The sequence below is a fragment of the Meles meles genome, chromosome 2 (assembly GCF_922984935.1).
Source record: "Meles meles chromosome 2, mMelMel3.1 paternal haplotype, whole genome shotgun sequence".
Lineage (NCBI taxonomy): Eukaryota > Metazoa > Chordata > Mammalia > Carnivora > Mustelidae > Meles > Meles meles.
Window position 1 is genome coordinate 123942251 of NC_060067.1, and position 23407 is coordinate 123965657.

The 23407-nt window shown below is 37.6% G+C and overlaps 1 protein-coding gene across 4 annotated transcripts in view; it reads left to right on the top strand.

The window, feature by feature from the left end:
- The window catches only part of WDFY3 (WD repeat and FYVE domain containing 3), a 238448-nt gene that overhangs the window by 65026 nt on the left and 150015 nt on the right, over positions 1 to 23407 (top strand). For all 4 annotated transcript variants that reach the window (XM_045989611.1, XM_045989613.1, XM_045989612.1 and 1 more), the window contains exons 3-5: positions 5258 to 5381; positions 16844 to 16953; positions 21753 to 21914. In XM_045989611.1, the coding sequence (XP_045845567.1) occupies positions 5258 to 5381; positions 16844 to 16953; positions 21753 to 21914 (396 nt within the window). The remainder of the gene's footprint in view (positions 1 to 5257; positions 5382 to 16843; positions 16954 to 21752; positions 21915 to 23407) is intronic.

A 23407-nucleotide genomic window follows, 5' to 3' on the forward strand; every position in this document is an offset into this window, starting at 1 on the left:
TCTCTGCCTACTTGTGATCTCTCTCTCTGTCAAATAAATAAATAAAATCTTAAAAAAAAAATAAGACTCATTTACTATGAAGTAATGCAATTGTATCTTCATTGTTAGTTTTTTAAATCTGTTATGTATAACAGATTATTCCAGGACTCCTGATAGTCAGTACTATGTCACTGATTTTTAAATATTACATATGTTTAGGGAACAAAAGACACCATTTTAGAAAACTTTGTAAAAATTACAACCTCTATTGTTAGTCATATTTAGTTTTTATTTGAGTAGCTTTATTCAGCAACAAATATATATGGAGTTTTTTGTTTTAAGATTTTGTTTATTTATTTGTCAGAGAGAGCATGAGCAGGGAGATTGGCAGACAGAGGGAGAAGCAGGCTCCTGGCTGAGCAAGCATCTGGACGGACATGTGCCCTCATCTCAGGACCTTAGGATCATGACCTGAGCCGAAGGCAGATGCTTAACTGACTGAGCCACCCTGGCGTCCCTATATTGAGCTTTCGTGCTGTACATGGCACCAAAATAACACTATTGGTATGTTCTCCCTGAGTGTGCCAAAAACATTTAGTTGAGGAAGTGCCAGAAAATTTTCTGTAATTCAGGTGGATATTAAAAATGACTCTTCTGAAATCAAGTCTAACTGTGCTGTTCCCCTCTTAAGGTAAAACTGTGTAAAGTGACGGTGATAGGGTTCATACGAAGTTTAATTGAGACAGCATAGTACTGAGTGATTAACAGCACTGCTTGGAATCAGACAGACCTAATTTTGAGTTCTGTCTCCACCACCTTCTGGCTTTAGTTGTTTAACTCCTCTAAGCTTTAATTTCCTTATCTATAAAATGAGGACCCTATATAGGATTTTATGAGATTTAAATGATAATTCTCTGTCAAGTATTTGCATAGTGATAGGCACATTATAAATATTCTTTGCTTGGTAACTGTTATTCTTCCTGAATTTGGTAGATGGCATATTTGTTCCTCACTGCTGTTTGTTTTTTTTAAATCTGAGTTATGAATGTCGTATAGATGTTGTAGAGTCATTTCTTCTGAGTTGAACAGTCTCTTGCTTAGCTCTGTCCTTTGGCAAATGGGGAGATGGAGAACCAGAAAACTTTGACCAGTAGTGTCTGAGGGTGAGGAGAATCCAAGCTCCCTACTACTCCCAGCTCATGCTTCATCCTCTGTAGCACACATTTAAGTACATGATTGAAATGTTGCCTTTTTAAAAGTAATATTGCTGTTTGTGGAAGGTGGTTACATACTAATATTTTTAGATTTAATTGTTGAAGTTAATGACAGAAAAATCTACTCTTTTCTTTGCTACCTTGTATGTTCAGTATTATCTAAATGTCAGTTCATGTTTTAGTCCCTGTACCTCTCCCACCTTATCTTGCACATTTCCCATCTCATAAAATACATTCCATTTGCACCAGTCTTTGGATTCCTCCCCTACCCCAGTCCCCAGTCCATGTCCAGCTGGAGGTCTTAGCACAGCACTTCGAGCTGCCCAGCACCCTCTTTCTTTGGCAGTCTGAATTGTGTGACTTTGTCTCATCATGCAGTGTCACTCCTTCATGGCAGTGTCTTCTCAGGGAGACCTTCTTGGATAGCCTGTCCCCACAATAGGCATTCCCTTCTAGTTACCCTGTTTACTTCCTTTAGAACATATCACTAATGTAATTTCTATTCTTAATTTGTTTAATGTTTGTCTCCTATACTAAAATATGAACTCCACAAGCACAGGAATCCTCTCTGATTCATTCACTTTGGTATTCAGCACTCTCTATTTACCTTTGTATTCATGACTCCAGATATTGTCTGGCATATATATAGATCAATATTTATGAGGGAATAAATGAAAAGAATGAATCACTAGACTAAAAGTTGTTTATGTCAAAGAAGCAATAGTTGTTCATTTCGAATTAGCAAATAGGACATAACTCTTTTTCTGTAATAGTGATTTGGTCAGTTCAAGGAAGTCATATCTTTTGAAAAAAGTTTCTCATGGCAATAAAGCAGTTAAATGTCAGGATTTGTATGAAAATTTTAGATTTTTTTCTTTCTTTCAGAGCAGAGTGGGAGGGCGGTAAGGGGACAGAAGGAGAGAGATAATCTTATGCAGGCTGCACGCCCAGTGTGGAGCCCAGTATAGGGCTCCATCTCATAACCCTGAGATCATGACCTGAGCAGAAATCGGTTTGGGCATTTAGCTAACTGTGCCACCTAGTTGCCCCAAGTTAGTTGCATTTTTAACAATGTATTATTCACCTAGCGTGGAGACTGCTTCAATAACCATATCCATATGCTGTCTAAGAAATGATCTTTTTGTTTTATGAAGTTGTCCTCATAACTCTTCAGAATAAAATAATTCTTAATAATTCTTAGGAGCAAAATATGTATTAATATATTCTGAGTAATAGGAATATTTGCCTGTTTTAAATTAGTTTAATGAAAAGCTTCATAATTGCCTTAGCAAAATACAAAATTGTTTTTAAATATTTTATTTATTTATTTGACAGAGATTGACAGTGACAGAGGGAATATAAGTAGGGGAGTGGGAGAGGGCAAAGCAGGCTTCCTCCTGATCAGGGAGCCCAGTGTGGGGCTTGATCCCAGAACCCTGGGATCATGACCTGAGCTGAAGGCAGATGCTTAATGACTGGGCCACCCAGACACCCGCACAATTGTTTTATAAATAACAGTTATATACTCACATTTCTGAGTTGGTAGTAGAATGGTTATTCAAGCCTTTGTCATTATTAGGCTTCTCAGTTTCTTTTTTTTTTTTTTTTTTTTTTTAAAGATTTTATTTCTTTATTTGACAGAGAGAGATCACAAGTAGATAGGCAGGCAGAGAGAGAGGGAGGGAAGCAGGCACCCCGCTGAGCAGAGAGCCCGACGCGGGACTCGATCCCAGGACCCTGGGATCATGACCCGAGCCGAAGGCAGTGGCTTAACCCACTGAGCCACCCAGGCGCCCCGGCTTCTCAGTTTCTAATCTGCCTCCAATTTGTTTGTTAAAGAATATGGGTCTTACTAACAAATGACCCAGTTGAGTTATAAACACATAACATTTATCAGTATCTCAGCCGAAAAAAAACAATTTATTGAGGTCTTAAAAAGTTCAGTTTGTTCTTTGAGATAATATAAAATTACTCCTGTGTAAAGTTAATGAACAGTCCTTAGATATCCGAACAAAAGTATACCCTGTAGAATTGATTTATTTGTGTGGTACTTTCATCTCAGTTTGTTTGTTTGGTATTATAAGGAATGTAGTATGTGTTGTAAGAATGTAAGAAATATATTTGTTTAAGGATATTACATTATAAATTGTATCCTTTTTTTGAGAATCTTTGGAGAGAAATTTTTGTTATAGTATAAAAATGGAGATACTTCCTTAGATATATATTTTTTCTTACCTAAGGACATAGTGAACCGTGTAGTAGAGTAGGTCTTCTCTTTTGTATATTTGAACCAAAATTTATGACCCAAACATGGCAAATACAGAACTGGTCTTTTGGTCTTAGATTTTGTGTTTTGTTTTTTTTTTTTTAAGATTTTACTGTTTATTTGACATAGACAGAGATCACAAGTAGGCAGAGAGGCAGGCAGAGAGAGAGAGAGAGAGAGGAGGAAGCAGGCTCCCTGTGAGCAGAGAACCCGATGTGGGGCTTGATCCCAGGACCCTGAGATCATGACCTGAGCAGAAGGCAGAGGCTTTAACCCACTGAGCCACCCAGGCGCCCCTAGATTTTGTGTTTTTTACCCCCATCTATTCCCTAGCCTGGTTTATTTCCTTGTTTTTGTTTTCTTTCTTAATTTCAGTTTATATTCTCATGTTATAATTTATGTAGCCTTCAGTGCTACTTAAGTGTTCTCTAGAATCTGTTGTTGTGGGGGTGGGGAACAGGATATAAACAAACATATTAGGGAATAGCTCCATAAATTAAGGTAAAATAGAATACAAAGATGAGTAAGATATGTTCCCTCCTTTTGAGTGACATTTGAACAGATAATAAGAATACAAGATACTTTGTGATTAGTATTATAATAGAGAGCTGTCATAATAGCTTTAGAAGACCGGATTTCCTTTTAACTATAAAGAACATTTTTCAAAATAATGTTTCAGGATACATCCAGTTATATAGTCATTTCTTTTCCTAAGACTGTTGGTTCATGTTTCATTTCCTTGTCCTCTTTGCTGAGCCCACACTGGTTTATCTTTAAGAAGTATTATTCTAGGGGTGCCTCATGGCTCAGTGAGTTAAGCTTCCAGCTCTTGGTTAGGCTCAGGTCATGCATGATCTGTGGGTCTTCAGATGGAGCCCTGCCCTATATAAGGTTCCATGCTCTGAGAGAGTCTGCTTGAGATTCTTCCTCTCCCTCCCGCCCCTCCCCCACTTGCATGCACACTCTCGCTCTCTTAATAAATAAAATCTTTTTTTAAAAAGATTTATTCTAAAGTTCATTTGTCTTAGATTTCTGACCCTCACATTCATTTTCTTTAATCTTTTTCCCAACAGTACTATTTTGGAAATCGTACAGTTTAGAAATTCTGAGCTATTGCATGAGTTTAGTAATTCTGTATTCAGTCTAGGACTTAACCATAGATGAATCCCTGCTCTTCACCATCTGATGTATCTGTGTACCATCATGGAACCTTACATTTTTCTCTAAAAACAAAATTTTTTTTAGATGTATTTATTTATTTTAAAGAGAGAGCACACATTTGAATGTGAGTAGGGGGAGTGGAGAGAATCTTCAGGAGACTTCCTGCTGAGTACAGAGCCATACTCAGATTGGGGCACCGCTCAGCTCCACCTCAGGACCCATGGATCATGACCTGAGCCTAAACCAAGAGTCTGAAACGTAACCCACTAAGCCACCCAGGCTTCTCTTTCTCTAAATTCTTAATTTAGATCTCTTCAGAGAAACATGCTTTCTAAAGTTTACCAGTAAGATGGATTCAGATTTTACATACAGATAACTATTCTTTGGCTTTTATTTCATTTATTTAATCATTCATTCAAAAGATTGTGTAATATGTGCTAGGAAATGTGGCTAGATATGATTTATTGAAAGAGTTGTATTTTAAACATACTCAGATTCAAAGTACTGTATAAGAATACTTCTTTGACTTGATTTTCAAGTCATACTACACTTTGAAATGTACAGAATGAAAGTCAGTAGTTGACAATGCTTCATTAAAATTGTGGGGTTTTTTTTCTTTTTTTTTTTTTATCCACAGGTTTTTGGAAATGCTCCGCCAAATACCATGACAGAAAAATTTTCTGACCTTCTGCAGTTCACAACCCAAGTCTCACGACTGATGGTGACAGAAATTCGAAGGAGAGCATCAAACAAATCCACAGGTATTTTTACTGAAACCAGGAAAAACTATTTGAATAGGCTGTTTGGTAAAAGTGCTATTAAATTAAAGAGAAAACTGACCCAGTTTTATCCATGTGGGTTTTAATTACCTGTCCCTGTTCCATTCTCACACTCCCTGCTGTTGGTGGGTTCAGCATCTCCCAAGTGGAGCAGCTGTACTCAAGACCATTGTCCCGGGACCTCCAATCCCCACCCCTGCTCTCCCAAGAACACTGTTTCCTTCTGAACAAAATCCAGATTCCTAGCATGACATTGAAGGCAAATCCAGGATCTGGCTGTATGAAGTTATTTTTAGTCTACATATTATTTCTTGTTTTCTTTTCTGTATTTCAACCAAACCAAGCTGCTTATAGTTGTAAACATGCTGAGCTCTTATTTTTGTCCTTTACTTACGATGGTTCACCCAGAGGAGAGACTCTGCCCCCTCACCCCCCACATCAGTACGTCTAAATCTTTGAATCTTAGATATTAACTCATACCTCTTCAATGGAATGTTTCTTAATTCCCTTAATCAAAGGAAAAACCTTCTCTTTGTAACTACTCTTTGTTTCTTAATTCCACTAGGGGTTATTTGTGTGTGACTTCATCTTCCTATGAGATCAAAAACTGCTTAGGGGTCTTTAACCTATAATTTTTACATATAATAAGCTTTATTTGGTAATTTTAAAGTTCATCAGGCATCATCCCTTTATCCAATATTAAAATAAGTTTCTTAATTTTATTTCCCATTAGTCATTTTCTAAATTAGCAGTATATGAGAGATTTTTATCTTGACTTTGTTATTTTGGTTTTGTAATGGTTGTTTGGGTGGTAGCTTTCTTATTGAAGCATTAGACTGATAAATTGATGATTTGAATTCTCTTTATAATATCCCTTTGGACAATCACTTATTTTTTCAGCCCATCAAATTCCCATTTTTCCCATAGTAACAATAATGCTTTCATTTAATAATCTTATTTTTAAATTTATTTTTTATTATTTTATTAACATAATACAGGCATGTATTTAAGGGTCAGATAGTTAAAATGTTATTAAAAACAGCATCTCCCATCATCCTAGTTCAACTCCATTTCTCACTCTCACTTAAAAAAAATTTTTTTTGACATTTACCTGTGCCTATAAATGATGTGCTTGCAGTATGTGCCCCCACCCTTTTTTTCCACATTTAGATCTATCTTTTGACTTCCCACAAAAGAAAATGAGACTTTCATTCTCTAAAGTTCACCACCATTGCCCATACATGTGTGCTTTCTAAGTCCCTCCAATATTGTTCTGTCACAATTTGATTAGATCAATATTACCTTGTATGGACTGTGACCACAGTATTTTAAGATGAGTCATATGATATGGTATGCTGTGATTTCTTGTCTTGAAGGCTTCTTTTCCACCACCTCCAACTGAGTTAATAATTGCTTATATTTTGTTTAGTTTTCTAGATTTTCATCCCACATTCATCCCCTATTGCTAAAATATTTTTCTGAATCTCCTTTCAATATCATTGAAGGCGTCAAATACTCTGACAGTTTCATCTTCTTGCAAATAGCTCTTCCAGAACTTTCTGGCTTGCGTTAATCCATTTAATCCATGGTAGTTGCTCCCTAGGCCAGCTGCATAGCTGTCCTTTTTATGTTTCCACTCATGTTGTCTGGGATATCTTTCCAATTCTTTGGGATGGAACTTCTGTTTTCTGAATCTCAAGGCATCTTTCTTTCTCAAACTAACTTTTTCATTTTTTTTTTTTTTAAGATTTTATTTATTCATTTGACAGAGATCACAAGTAGGCCGAGAGGCAGGCAGAGAGAGGGGGAAGCAGGCTCCCCACTGAACAGAGAGCCCGACACCAGGCTCAATCCCAGGACCCTGGGATCATGACCTGAGCTGAAGGCAGAGACTTTAACCCACTGAGCCACCTAGGCACCCCTAACTTTTTCATTTTTATGTTAAGTCATCTTTTCCAGCAGTTTCCTGAGGAAAGATGCAGGGGAATTACCATTTAAGGTTTAGGTTTTATGTGTTTATGTGTGTGTATGTGTGTTTTCATTTTGTTTTGTTTTTTAGAAGTCCCATTAGTGAAAAAAATTTTTGACTGTTACTGTGAAAGATGGGTTCCTTTCTTTTTATAAAGGAAGGTGAAATCTTTAGGTTGACAACCTTTCAGGTACCATGGCTTAGAACAACAGGTCATTTAGCATGACTTTATTGCAGAAAGGGGAAACACAAAACCAGGGGTTCAGCAAGAGAATTCTCAAGCAGGCACAGGTCCACCACCCTCATTATCTCACAGAAAAGTGTGCTTGGAAAATCCCTGATGCCCCTCCATTCCTAAAGTACAAACACAAATATGAACTTATCAGTGAAGAAATAAAGAAACTGCTTATGATCTAGGCTGTTTGAGTACTGGATTTGAGTGTCTCTTGGATGTTTATAGGAGCTGTTTACAGATCCTTGCTGTTTAGCCTCAGGAGACTTTGGGCCCCAGGGGAAGTTACAGGCCCTCCTACCAGACAGCGGAAGCAACCAGTGTCATGGGAAGTTGAGTTTAGGTCTAGCAACTCCCTTGGGGATGTGGTCGGTAGAGGGTGTCTTAGCTAGGTCCTTCTCCAGGCAGCCCAGGGTGAGCTCCCAGGGTCATTTTGGAAAATCTTGCAGCTTGCATTACATTTATCCCCCTTTCAGTAGGTATCAGTTTCTAGGTTGGAAATAATTTCATGTGAGAATTTAAAAATAATTTCTCCTTCATATTCTGGATTCCTACACTGCTACTGAGAAATATGAAGCTACCTAGATTGTTGTTTCTGTGACCTGCCTTTTTTTTCTTTTTTGAGCATTTAAGATCCTCTCTTTGGCTCTCCTGGTCAAAAATTTCATGATACCGTGCCTTGGAGCATATCTTATACATTACACTGAGCTTTGAACTGGGACTTCACATCCTTTAACTTTGGGAAAATTTTGGGAATTATTTGTATAATAATATCCTCCACTCAGTTTTCTTTTTCTAGTCAGATGTACCCCTGAGACTGTCCCTCTCATTTTCTTATTTTCTCTCATTTTGTATTTTTGGCTTTTGACCCTGTCAGTTTTACCATCCAGCCCTTCTACGAAGGTGGTTTTTTTTCTTTTTTTTTTTTTCATTTGTGACATTGTAATTTTAATTCCTAAATGTTTCTTTTTTTATTGGTGCCTATTCTTTTATGGATTCTCTTTTTAGCTCTGTTTCTTTCAGGTTGCCGTTTTTGTTAATTTGCTTTTGTCTGTCTTTTAGGTTAGAGGACTTCCTTGGCCATCTGCTCCTGTGTAAGAATGGGGCCATAGAAAGCTGCCCGTAGCTCTGCACTTGTGGGTGGGGCTTGAAACTGTGGGCATTAGCCCAGTGCGCTCTTGCGAGGCTGTTCTGTTGACTCTTTACCCTGAGCTAGGCAGAGTCCCCAGTGAAGAATGTCCAGTTTCTACTTGGAAGATACATGTCTGCCTCTCAGCATTTTGGAAGCCAAGTAGGGGTAAGGTCTGAGGACCTTCAGCATTCAGGGCTTAAGCTTCCGCTTCCGTATCTCCAAAAGCCCGCAGCTGGGCCTGGTGTGACGGCCGCACTCCCTCACTCCCGCCCCAGCCTTGACACACTCCCTCACTCTTTGCAGTGAGCAAACGCCCAGTGTGGTGCCCACATTAGTGGGATCTGGGGGGTCTCACTGCTCCTTAACATACTTTTACCAGGCCTTCTGTGTACACTCTGACGTTTTCTCCGCTTCTAGAAGCACCTGGCACCCACCAATTCCTGAGCCTGTTGGAGGTTCTGTTGTCATTTAGTTGGTTTTTCATTTTTCCTGCACTTGCTTTAAGATTCTAGAGTTCTCTAAATTAGTTACCACTAACCTCTCTGCTATTTTAGTATCCAAAATGTTTCTTTCATCTTTCCTATTCTCTTTGTCCTTATGGGTTTAGGCTTTTTGAAAAATCCTTTTATAACTATTTTAGTGGGTGTATTAATCTGCTCAGGCTGCCATAACAAAATACCCATAGATCAGTGATATAAATAACAGAAATATTCCTTCACAGTTCTGGAGCCTGAAAGTCTAAGATCAGAGTGTCAGTGTGATTGGTTTCTGGTGAGATCTCTCTTCCTGGCTTACAAATAGCACCTTCTCAATGTGGCCTCACCTGGAGGAGAGAAACAGAAAGCGCGGGTCTCTCTTCTTATGAGGGCATTAATCTCATCGTGAGGACCCCTACCATCATGACTGCATCTGAACCCTAATTGTCTCTCAGAGGCTCCATCTCTGATACCATCACATTAAGAGTTAGTGCTTCCACAGAGCAATTTGAGGAAGAGGGGCACAATTCAGTCCATAGCTGTGGGGCTTCAGGAAGAGAACAGAGATAAATGCATGTGCACAACCTTCCATCTTTAACCAGAGCCCATCATGGAGTCTTTGGAGCAACAGCCATTATAATATTTTTAGATCAAGGGACTAAATCTCTTATTGAGAAGTAGTACATTGTATTAATCGATGTGTGGATTTTAAAGTGAGATGATTTTAATTATACTTGCAGTCCTTCAAGCAAGTTCAGTGAAAGGTTGTAAGATAGTATAAGGTAACTTTCCACCCGTCTTCTCCTTTCTCCACATACAGTGGGACTGCATTCTTTCTGTCTTTCCTGATTTCAGTTATTCCCGTAGAACAGAGAAGTTGCTCTTAAAAATATAAGATTTGTGTGTTTTATGCCTTTTTAGCTATTTTAAACAGGTAACATGAAGGGAAATTTCTCTGTTCTATACTGACTCCTGTCATTGAATTTTCTTTCTTGAGCGGTATCCCTGGATTAGAATAGAATATTTCCCAAATTGTATTTATACTTGCTTTTCTGTTGCTGTCTTTTAAAAATTCCTAATCTGCATGTTTGTAGAGAAACACTTTTCTGCCCTAGAGATTTGTTTTCCTAAGTCCTCTTATGACTTTACACACATAGGGTAGGTTTTTCGACATAATGAAAAGTATCTTAAATGAAGTACATGATGTCTTATTGTTAAATACAGTAATAGTTACACAGGGATTTTTCTAAACTTTTTATGTTGCAATAATTCTAGACTTATCTAGACGTTGCAAATATAGTACATAGAGTCCCTTGAGCCCCTCCTCTATTGGTGACTTCTTGATTTCCAGGTATTTTTAAGATACCATTTTTCCAGATCATGTAATTCCATATAATTTTTAGTTTTAAACTTTTGAAATTTATTAACTTCAGAGTCCGTTGAATTGAAATTCAATTTTTGTAGATATTACTTCCGTAAGAGAAACCTTTCCTGTTCATCCTCAGATAGATCCTTTATCCTCTATCCCCACTCCGGTATTTTATTCAGTCACCTTAAATACTGCCTATAGAGCTTTGTCATCTGAAAATATCTCAGTTTACTTAGTTTTACTCTCTGTTGTGTTCACCCCTGTATCACCTAGAGGACTACTTGTCACAAACGAGGTGCTCAAAAAAAATCTTTACTGATTTTTGATAGAGGGTTTCTCTGTTTGGTGGTTTATTTTTTAAAATGCTTTGATAATTGGAAGTGTTAGAAAAGCCAGACTTACTATGTTTAAGAGAGAAAAGCATAATTTTGGAGTAACTCCTTTGTCAGTCTTAAAGACCCCCGGCTGTGGGAATTCTTACTCTTTTATTTTTAGTGTTTAACATTGGAAGTTTCTTTTAGTGAATGTTGTTATCAAACTTGGATGGGGGCGGGATGCCTGGGTAGCTCACTCATTTAAGCGTCTGCCTCAGTTGGTTAAGTGTCTGCCTTTTGCTCAGGTCATGATCCCAGGGACTTGGAATGGAGCCCTGCCTTGGGCTCCCTGCTCAGTGGGGAGTCTGGCTCAGTCTTTCTCTCTCTCTCTTAAATAAATAAAAGTCTTTTAAAAAAGATACTTTGTAGATTTTTTTGATATTTGGTTTTTCTAGTAAATTTTCAAGATCCCTAGGCATATTCTGAATCATCTTTCTTTTTAAGATTTTGTTAGAGAGGGAGAGAGAGTGCGCGCGCGAGTGTGGAGGGAGGAGCAGAGAGGAAGGCAGACTGTGCTGGACTCCAACCTGGAACTTCATCCTAGGACCCCAAGATCATGGGCTGAGCTGAGTCCACTGCTTAACCAATTGAGCCATCCAGGTGCCCCTGAATCATCTTACCTCTTGTATATCCCATTCTCATTTTCTGATTGACTGATTTTTATTGCAGCAAAAAAACATATAACATGAGATTTACCCTCCTAACAAAATTTTAAGTGTATTGTACAGTTCCCTCTAAGTGCAGTGTCTTACAGTAGATTTTTTTTTTAATATTTTATTTATTTATTTGACAGACAGATTACAAGTAGGCAGAGAGGCAGGCAGAGAGAGAGAGAGGAGGGGAGGCAGGCTCCCTGCTGAGCAGAGAGCCTGATGCAGGGCTCCATCCAGCTTTGGCTGAGATCATGACCATGACCAGAGCCTAAGGCAGAGGCTTTAACCTACTCAGCCACCCAGGCGCCCTTATAGCGCCTTTTTTTTTTTTTAACCTTTTTTCTAATCTTCTGTAACTGTAACTTTATACTCATTGAACAGCAACTCTCCATCTCTTCCTTCTCTTAGCCCTTGGCATCATTCTACTTTTTGACTCTGTGAATTTGGCTACTTTTGACACCTTGCTTGACCTTTTATTTCACAGAAAGTTATCATTGAAAGTAATTTGCTATAATTTCTATGCGCATAATTTTTCTCCAGAAATTGAGCCCTCTGTGATTCATTTGAAAGTTGTCTGTATTTGTTGTGCATCACAGCAAGGTTATTTTTTCAGGACTCCTCTGAATTTGGTGTGAAGTACTTGTTATTTTGTTTGTTATCTAATTACCACTCACATATCAGGCCTCTCTATCAGATTGCTTCTAACATGGATTGTAGATATCTCAGTAAGAATATAAGCATGTCTGCAATTCTGTTGTTTGAATCCATCCATCAGAAGTTAATAAAAAATGGAAACATGCAAAATGCATATAAGGACTGGTACGTAATACATGAGGGCAACTTGACAGTTCTTGTATTCTCGGTCTCCCATAATTCTCTTTTGGTTGTTGCCTCCATGTGGCTTTTGTTAAAAACAGGTAGTGGCCCTCAACTAATTTGTGGCCATGTTGTGTACAGGGTATAGCTCAAGATTTTTTCCTACCTTTTGTAGTTACTTGTTAATAAGTTCCACTATGCAGTCTGCATAGTGTTAAGGGCACATGGTCCATATAAGTCATTGAAGCAAAAAATCTCCACCCATGTAAAAATAATATCTTCAGTTTATTATTAATGACCTCACTGCATGATAGGTGCTGCTGTTAAATACAGTGGTATGATCCCCAGAGGGCAGTGGCCTGGTGATAGAGGAGCTGGCGGATGCTTACCACACTGGTGTCTTACACAGCATCTGTGGTGGGATTAGTTTAATGTAGTGAATCCCTAAGTAGACAACCCAGCCTCTTTTTTTAAACAGAAAAACAGTGTGCCCTGCTGTCCTCCAAGGATTTCAAAGCCACAACACCCTCAGGTAATTTTATTCCCAAGGTGTGTTTGTGTATTATAAAATGAAAAAAAAAAAAAAAAAAAAAAGCATGGAAGCTGTGAGTTCTAATACTATTTTTCTGACTAACTTGTGGAAGGTTTTGGGGATGGGAAAGAGTTTGGGGGGCTTGGTTTCTTCATCAATGAAAAAGAATTTCACAATACTTTGGATGTGTTTCACATATTCATCCTGTTGCATAAGTTTGAAAATGACTGTGCTTTAAATGCAAAGGAAATATTGTATTGCACTAAATTTTGCATTTTGATTGCTCTAAATATTGTCTGACTGAATTCGCTTATAGTCTGTCTTTAAATTTCTTTCAAAATTATCTACTTTCTATTACTTAATCTAATAATGAGCTCTACTAACTCCATTTCTGCATTTTTTCAGCTGACTGTATGTATTAAAATGCAGTGTGAAAGCTAAAGCTTGAATCAAATGATTGGCAACTCTCAAGATGGATTAATATGAATATATTGCTTTCATTAACTCTTATAACCTTAAGTTAATCAGTTAAATTTGTATTTGTTAACTATTAGTGAAATTGAAAGATTCTACTGCAATTTTTCTTTACTAGAAGTGTTTTTCTTCCAAAGTTTTAAGAAACTGTAATTTCTGGAGGTTTAATTTAAAATTACTTACTAGTATACATAATTTTTTAAAGATCACACTCAATGTTCAAGATTTTTACAATGAGCTTCTTGACTCATTTAAAATAAAAAGTGGGAGATCCCATTATGGTGTTTTGAATGGCAGCAATCTGAAATAAGTAGGTGAGGGTAAAATAGTTCTTATGAATACATTTGTTATGTAAATATCCTTCCTCAGTAGTTCTTCTCAACATTCTTCTCAGAAAAGGGTAGTTGTTGTTATTAAGTTGGTAAAGTTGTTAGATGCTGTTACTAATTACACTCTACTGATCTTTTTCAGTCTTTATTTTCATGTAATATTTAATCAGCTCAGCGATCCACTGAGCTGTTGTAATGTTTAATAATAATTCGAACATTGAGGGTTTTAAAAAATCAATTATTTGTATGTTCTTGTGGAATATCTTAATATTCATTGTCAACCAACACAACAGTAACCACATATTTGTATAAATGCCCACGGTCGCTCAGTTAAGTAGAACAGTTGCAAGCCAAAAGTAGGTTTTTGGTTTTTTGGTTCTCAAAATAAGGATTAGCATTCATTGTTTATGATTGACGACTCACTGAGTAGCAGTTATTGAGTAGCAGAAAATACATATTTGTCTGGTTTCCTTTTAACATTAATAGCGTTATATTGAAAAAACATGGGTGGCATTTCAGTTCACTCAGAATGTGTCTTATCTATAGCTCTCTAGCTTTCATACTGGGAAGGTAATTTTGTTGGTTTCTTCAGCCACTTTCTTTTTGTCCTGTCAGAAGCATAGGTAGTATTGACCAGTTCATTTTATTTTTTTTTTAAGATTTTATTTATTTATTTGACAGAGAGATCACAAGTAGGCAGAGCAGCAGGCAAAGAGAGGGGGGGAAGCAGGCTCCCCGCTGAGCAGAGAACCCTATGCGGGGCTCTATCGCAGGACCCCGGGTTCATGCCCTGAGCCAAAGGCAGAGGCTTAACCCACTGAGCCACCCAGGTGCCCCAAGCAATTCATTTTCTAATCAATGTTTTTGCCATTGTTGTAATGAAATAGAATTTTGTTACATTGATTTCATGATGGAATAATCAATTTGAAGACTGCAAGTAGTTTTTTAATATATTGAGTTATGAAGTGGGAAATGCACAATTTAACACCAAAGTTGCTTAACTTGTGCAGAAGCCTAGGAAATGGAAGCACAGTTTATCAGCCTTTGAGAATTTTTACTTACTGGAAAGGAATCATCTTCCTTACACAAGCATTTAGTTCCTATCAAGGAAAGAGAGGTTATGTAATATAGCATTAAAACCTGGCCCATTACAGATTTGCAAGAAGAAATTGCAGATCAATATTTATCAGTAAACTCAAACCACAGTTGCTAAAGAATGTTTCTTGGTGAGAGTCTTCTGTTTGCTCCCCTCTCTATTGAGACCTTCACAATTTAACTAGCCTTAAACATTGCTTTCTTTGTAGTATTACTCTCCTCGGAACTTTCAGGAATCTCTGTTTTCCATAGTAAACTCCAACATTCTTGATGTTTGTAACAAGTTGAGCTCAAAGTGCTCTTCTTTGATCTCCTTAGCTTGATTTATTCACTCATTTAACAGATACGTATTGACTACCCACTTAGTGCCAATGATGTGCTTCATACAAGGAATTGGCAGTGAACAAGTCAGACAAGGAGTTCTTGTGCTCCCATGATGTTTACTTTCTAGAGGGGGCGAGAGGGTATAAATCAGTAAAACATGAATACAATAATTTCAACATTTTTAAGATGTTGAAATATTAGAAATAAGCCAGCATTCTTTTGGCTTCCCTCTTTTCCAGTAATTTTTTTTTTTTTTAAATCACTATATCTCTTACAGGCTAGACAGTTTGGATTTAAATATAAGTTCTGTCACTGACTAGCTATGTGGCTCTAGGCAAATTATTCATCCTCTCTGTTTCTCAGTTTGTATTATTGTAACAGTTATAATGATAGAAAATAACTCATAAGGTTCTTGTAAAGATTAAATGAGTTAAATCTTCAAGTACTTAAAAGAGTGTTTGTTGTACAGTAAGATTTGGTAAAAATGAGCTATTTAAAATTTTTTCTATTAAAGTATTCTTTCAAATGGAAGTATACAAAGATGAAATATTCCCAGCACAGTATTCTGTGTAAGTCTTATATTCATTCACTTATTTTATGAAAAACTTTATCTTGATTGTCTTAAATGAAAGAAAAAAAAAATACCTCAAAGCCAACCTAAATTCTATTTATTCTACCTTTTGCATTTTTATGTTGTGTGTGAAGTGTACATTAGCAACCTATCAGATTTGTTTTGATAAGTGAACAGATTGGACTTACTTTCTGATACTTTAACTCATCTCATATATTGATAGAAACATTAATAAACTCTGTGCTGATGAAATTAAGCACATGGTTTGGGATTTGTCCCATTTCCCTTACTTCTAAAACCATAACTAACTAAATTTTCTTTCCTCCGATGCTGTTCTGTGCATGGCACTCATTATTCCCACTGTCAGTTTTTCAGGCCACCTTCGTGTGTGTCACTGGGGTGGCTACTGACTTGGGTCACCTCCACCAGAGTCTCTGCCCTTCCAGTTTGTCCTGCACATCACCACTGTACATCTATATCTATCTCTCTCTCGGTATATATATGGTCTTGAACTGTTCCTTTCATTGTCTACTTTGCTCAAGAAACTACACTTGCTTTCTATTGTGCAGAAAGTCAATGGCCTTTAGATCACCCTCATAAATTGGCTTTACTGTTGACGCTGGACTCTAATTCTCAAAATGCTCTTGTAGATTTTTAACGCAGTGTTACTACAGTTCTTTGTCTTGATCTTACTTACTAGGCTCAGTCTTCTATTTACACTTTTGTTTTAATACTCTGCTTTTAATTTCTCTGTTCCTTGCCTTCCCTCCCACTTCCTAGACAAACATATCCTTGTTTTCCAGGTATGTTCAGCTCAAATTTTACCTTTTTCATGACTCTTTTTGACTGGTTCGTGATGTTATTCTCCCTTAAATATATAGGTTGACTTCTCCATTTCTGTATTGATACAGTGATATGCTTTAAGGGCCTAGATGTACCATTAAAGTATTGTTCTTTTTAATGTATTTTACATAGAGCATGTAATTGTGCTGATATAAAGCACATGCGTAGTAAATGATCATTTTGGGGCAGGTTTTAAGGAAGAACCTCTTCATATGTGATGTCCCCCCACCTCATGGGTTCCCTTTGGTTTTATAGAGGCTGCAAGTCGGGCCATAGTCCAATTCCTAGAAATCAATCAGAGTGAAGAAGCCAGTAGAGGTTGGATGCTTCTGACAACAATTAATTTGTTAGCATCCTCCGGTCAGGTAAGTTCTTTGTTTTTGTGTTTCATAACTTTTTTTTATCCTCACGGAATTTTGTGAGATTAAATATATCATCGTATCTAATTAAGATTTTATGATAATGATTATGTTCTTCTAATGCTTCTTACACTTTATTTCATGCTTCTTACAACATCTCTATGAGGAGAATTCTGTTTTATTAATTTTACACCTGAGGGAATGCCTAACTTGAATAGCATTTTCCATTTTTGTCATGTCATAACACACGTGGAACATGATAGCAGTGCACAGTGTGCCAAGTACAGCACTGGACTCCTGTGACTGTAGGCGAGTAGCTCGGAGCTCTGGCTCCATGTGGCCCAGACCAGCACTGCTGTGACCCATATTAGGGCTCTTGCCTTCTTTTTCCACCCCCTGCTAAGTTTTTTAAACACATTTATTCTTTTTTCTTTTGTGTAATTTATATACCACAGAACTCACCCATTTAAAGTGTGTAATTCAGTGGTTTTTAATATATTCACAGAGTTGTGTAGCCATCACCACAATTTCGGAACATTTCCATCATCCCAAAAAGAAGCCCTGTACCCTTTAGCTATCACACCCCCATTCCCTACCCCCACCCCCAGTCTTTTTTTTTTAATTCAATTAATTAACATACCATGTATTATTTGTTTCAGGGGTACAGGCCTGTGATTTATCAGTCTTATATAATACCCAGTGCTCATTATAACATATACCTTCCCCAATGTCTATCACCCAGTCACCCCATCCCTCCAACCCCTCCTCCCCTCCAGCAACCCTCAGTTTGTTTCCTAAGATTGAGAGTCTCTTATGGTTTGTCTCCTTCTCTGATTTCATCTTGTTTTATTTTTCTCTCCCTTCCCCTGTGATCCTCTGTCTTCTTTCTCAAATTCCTCATATCAAGGGCACTTGCCTTAGAAGAATCATCTGATGTCACTTTGCTAATAAGGAATAAATGACATGGAAAATATTTTTAAATTCTTTTAACTTTATGGAATATAGGGGAATACTAATGTTTTCAGGATGATATGTATCCCTTCCCACTTGACTTATTCTGGAGATTTCCACCCCCCCCCCCCCCCCACCCAATCACCTTTAAACATCTGCCATAATCTGTGTTGCATCTGCTCAGTGATGATCTGCTTGGATGCCTGACTCTTGGCCTGTGATGTGGGCATGAAAGTTTATTCAACCTTCTACAGTTCTGAGTAGAATTACCTATCAAAGTTAGTGCCAGTCTTGAGAATGGTTATTATCTAAATTACAGTGGGGTTTTAAACAACTTACATCATTTAATAATGGGATTTACAAAGGCGGGTATGACACTAGTCATACTACAGTGACAGGCCACAGTAGAAACAGTGCATATTCCTTAGTAACCATATCCTGGCAATCGTCACTAGCCTCAAGTAGTAGTGGGACTTTTCTCCCTTAGAATGATCTGTTTCCCTTTTTTGTTTGCTGGTTTAGGTTTGTTTGTTTCTTTCTTTCTTAACATCACAAAAGGAATCAGACCAACTTGCTCTGATGTACCTGGGACTTCCCATATTTTAGCTCGGAAGCCCCACATCCCAGGCAACCCTTGAGTCCTGGGCAAATGGAGATGTTTGTTTACTCCAGGTAACCTTCAGATAGTCCTAAAGAGGCCCACTGTTTCCATGTATCTGTGACCAGACCAGAAGACTATCAAAATGTCAATTCTGTTTGCTGTTGATGGAAGTTATAAATGCTTCCCTATTACTGTACCAAAATTTGGTTTGGTTTAGAATAACATGTAAAATAATCATTTTTCATTAGAATATTTCTGAGTTTCATTTTGTTTTTTAGGATTTTTATTTATTTATTTGAGCGAGAGAACAGTAGTGGAGGTGAGGGATTGAGGGAGAGGGAGAAGCAGACTCTCTACCAAGCAGGAGCCCACCATGGGGCTTGATCCCAGGACCCCAAATTCATGACCTGAGCTGAAGGTAGACGTTTAAGCTGTTGAGCCACCCAGGCACCCTGGAATATTTCAAAGTTTTAATCACATTTTCTGTAGATGCTGTCTTTCTCAGGTATGAACAGAAAGTGTGTCCTACCAAAATTCCTAACACACTAGAAAGTCAATAAATGTGAATTAGCTTAAATATGTACAAATGGACAGATTGCCTTAAAAGAGTAAGAAAAGAATCAGGGGAAACCTAATCAGTTTTTGAAAAAATTACAAATGTTGCCAATTACTTGTTTGGATGCCAAGTTATACTTTTCGTCTATCAGTTATAAAATGAAAATGAGAAGTCATATATTTTGCCTAATGGAAAGGGAAAGCTAGTAATAACCTAACTAGAAAAAGACATTTTATTTTAATTTTATTCTGTTTTTAAAGATTTTTATTAGTTGAGAGAGAGAGACAGAGTTAGTGAGACAGAGCATGAGCAGGGTGGAGAGGGAGAAGCAGGCTCCCTGCTGAGCAGAGAGCCTGACATGCAGCTCGATCCCAAAACCCTAAGATCATGACCTGAGCCAAAGGCAGGCACTTGACGACTGAGCCATCCAGGTGCCCTGAAAAAGAGACATTTTAAAAGAAAATTTAGTGTTATATATTTTGAGTTAGCTTTTTTGTTTACCTGGCATTTCCTGTTGGTAGTGGTGAGGTACAGAGATGACAGAAACATGTCCTGAGTCAACATGTAGATGACAAAGATGGAGTAGATGAAGATAACACTATAAAATGCAGTCATGGGGCACCTGGGTGGCTCAATGGATTAAGCGTCTGCCTTCAGCTCAGGTCATGATCCCAGGATCCTGGGATTGAGTCGGCATCGGGCTCCCTGCCTGCCGCTCCCCCTGTTTGTGTGCTCTCTCTGCCACATAAATAAATAAAACCTTAAAAAAAGAAAAAAAAACCACTTAAAAAAAATAAAATGCAGTCATGGGGAGGGCGGGGGTATTACAAATACTGTACCATACCATACCAGCACATACTACATGTGCTATGAAAATAGAAATGTGAAATGTGAGAGTTAATAAATTTTGTAGGTGGGGGTAGGAGGAAAGATGAGGAATTAAAGTTTCTGACATGGGCAGATTTTAAACTGAACATCAGAAATATGGAGATGGGGTAACTAGAAATAATCATAGTGGCAAAGGGTTTTTAAAGTATTTAGAGGCAGGAAATGATACTGGATGTGTAGAAAAGGACCAGATCATGCAAGGGATTATTCTTTTTTTTTTTTTTTTTGGTTTTTTTTTGGTTTTTGGTTTTTTATTTGCAAGGGATTGTTGCAAAGTCACTCTCCTCTCATCACCCTGCTACTGCATTAGTTCAAGCCCCATCTCTCTTATGGTTTTCTGTAATAATTTCCTAATTACCTTGGCTTTCTTGCTTTTTATATCTAACATATCCAGACTACCACCAGCTAATTTTCTGAAATCTGGTTCTGTCATTCCTTTGTTTGTAACACTTCAGTGATTCTCCAGTGCCAGGAAAATAAAAGTCAAACCAGATTGGGAGACCATATGCATACATAGGTCATCAGACATATACAAGTGGGGATCATTCAGCCAGCTTTGTCACCTAGGGCAGGTTCTGTCAGTGATGAGTTTCAACTGCTTCATGTGTAAAGTCAGGATCATTCAATAATAGAATATACCTTGTAGGGTTGATGGAGGAGTAGATGAGTAATTAAAATGATTAGCCTTATGCCTGTTTTATAATTAACACTTATTAAAGATTAGATGTTATTATTGTGGCTTTTCAGGAATTAACAGTTTTGGACTCAGGTTCCTGAAACATACTGTACTGTAGAGTTCAGTCTCCTATGTATCTTCCAGATGATCTTTCCCCTCTTAATTCCTATACTTTCCTATTCTGTTCCTGGCAGTGTTGATAATTCCCTTTATATTAGCCGGTGTGTACTGTCATCACTACACTTAAGAGATTAAATCATAGTCGAACCTACTTCTGCTAGTAGACTGTGGTCTTCTGAAGGGCAGGGGTGCTTTGTCATTGCATGTCCCGTCCCTAGCATACTGCCAGACATACCCTACACGTTCAAAACTTGCTTGATGAGAAAGCTAAGAAACTGAATACAGATGATGCCAGCTCTTGATCTCCAGCGTGGTAAAACTTTTTATTCCAAACTTCACTATGAGAAAATTTGCCAATTATTATAGCATACTTCTTAAGAATACTGGAAGCCTCACCATAACAAGAAGGTGGAATTTTTTCCTTTAGAAATTATTGCAAATGTTATAGAGGGGTGTGTGTGTGTGTGTTGGCTATATCCCTCAAGTGTCCTTCCAGCCTCAAGAATATATTTTAAGAATAAAAATGATGGTCGAGCAACTACTAATACATAATGTAATGCTTAATATAGCTTGTGTTTGTTATATAATGCTTATTTTAGCTCTGAGACCTAATTGGCATTATATCTGTTTTATAGGAAAGAAAAGTGAGGTCCAGCAAAATTAGTTTGCCCAAATTTATGGTTAAGTTTCTTTTTTCCAGATTGCAAAGTTTATATTCTTTGAAACATTCTGCCTCTTAATAAATAAATAGTAAACTTAATAAATAACAAATACATCTCAATCTTTGATTAAAGCAAACTCGTCCAAGGGAGAATGAGTATTTATCAGCATGGAGTAATTTTTTAAAAATTTTCAGGCATTAAGAAGTTATTTTGATATGTAATTCTCTGGCTTAAAATTTGTAAGTTAATGATTTAATGTCTGGCTTAAAATTTGTGAATTTCCTTAGCTGCACCAGTTACAGTTATATCTGTCTATCTGCTTATTCACTTATTTATTGGTTTGTTTTCCAGAAAACCGTGGACTGCATGACAACGATGTCAGTGCCTTCCACCCTGGTTAAATGTTTATATCTGTTTTTTGACCTTCCACATGTGCCTGAGGCCGTTGGAGGTGCGCAGAATGAGCTACCTGTAGCAGAACGTCGTGGACTACTCCAGAAAGTTTTTGTACAGGTGTGGAAGGTGCTATTTGTCTGCCCAGCAATACCAGTCTGTTTAAAGTGAAATAGGTGTACTCCTCAAAGTGATGTTCTGCCTATTCCATTTTCTATAGTATTCCATGCTCTTTACTTATGTATTTTTAAGATTTTATTAATTATTTATTTGAGAGAGAGAGAGAGAGAAAGAGTGCACAAGTTTGGGGAGAGGCAGAGAGAAAAGAGAAACAGACTCCCCACTGAGCAGGAAGCCTGATGTGGGGCTGCGTCCCAGGACCCTGGGATCATGACCGGAGCCGAAGGCAGACACTTAACCAACTGAGCCACTCAGGCGCCCCTTCTATGCCCTTTATTATTGACTTTATCTCATATAATTGCCACATTTCTTGAATCGGAACACTTATTTTGAGGAGTAATGGAGTGAGGCATTAACAAGTTTATTTCTCTGGACAGATTAAAATATTAAGGTGGGGCGCCTGGGTGGCTCAGTGGGTTAAGGCCTCTGCCTTTGGCTCGGGTCGTGATCCCAGAGTCCTGGGATCGAGCCCCACGTCGGGCTCTCTGCCCTGTGGGGAGCCTGCTTCCTCCTCTCTCTCTGCCTAGTTGTGATTTCTGTCTGTTAAATAAATAAAATATTTAAAATATTAAGGTAACCTTTGATAAGGCAATAAAATCTCTAAAAGGAAATAAGCAAGAAAAACTTCTGTTGACAGTCATATTAAATTTGGGGTAATAGTTCTTAAAATATGGAGAAATTCTGTCTGTTGCTCTAAATATAGGAAATTCCTAGCCTATAAATATTTCACTTGTAAAAGGCTGTTTATTTCAGTGGCTGCCACCACCTCCTCTGTTCCCTGCTTATAAAGTCCTTTTTTACCACTGTTGCTGCTATTCCTTTAATAGCATTAGCAGTTAACCAGGGTTTAGTAGACCTTTGTTAGTTTGTCTGGCCATCATTTTGATATCCTTCCTTGGGAGAAAATTTTCAAAACAGAGTACACACATGTGGAATACAGTCTATCTATGGGACTAATACAGTGTTCAAAAAACCACATTGACACAAGAGGACAGGTACTGCGTCATTTCACTTCTGTGAATCAAAGTGGTCAAACTCTTAGCAAGTAGAACAGTGGTTCCCAGGTACCAGAGCATAGGGAGCAAAGTGTTGTTGTTCAGTGGGTGTAGAGTTTCAGTTTTGCAGGATGAAAATGTGCTAGAGAGCTGTTGTACAGCAACGTGCATGAAATGAACACTATACTTAAAAATGATTAAGATGGTAAATTTTGTGTTACGTGTTTTCACCTCAGTTAAAAAAAATAAAAAACCACACCTGTTTGAATTCAGTTCTCTGCAATTACATAATTTAAGATGCACATTTCTCACCTCTGAAGTAAGGAAAATGATACCAGCTAAAGGATTTTTGTGAGGATTAAGTGAAATAAAACACAAAGCGATGGTTTGTTTGTGGTAGACATGAACTAAAAGTCCGTGTGATTGCTGCTCTTTCCA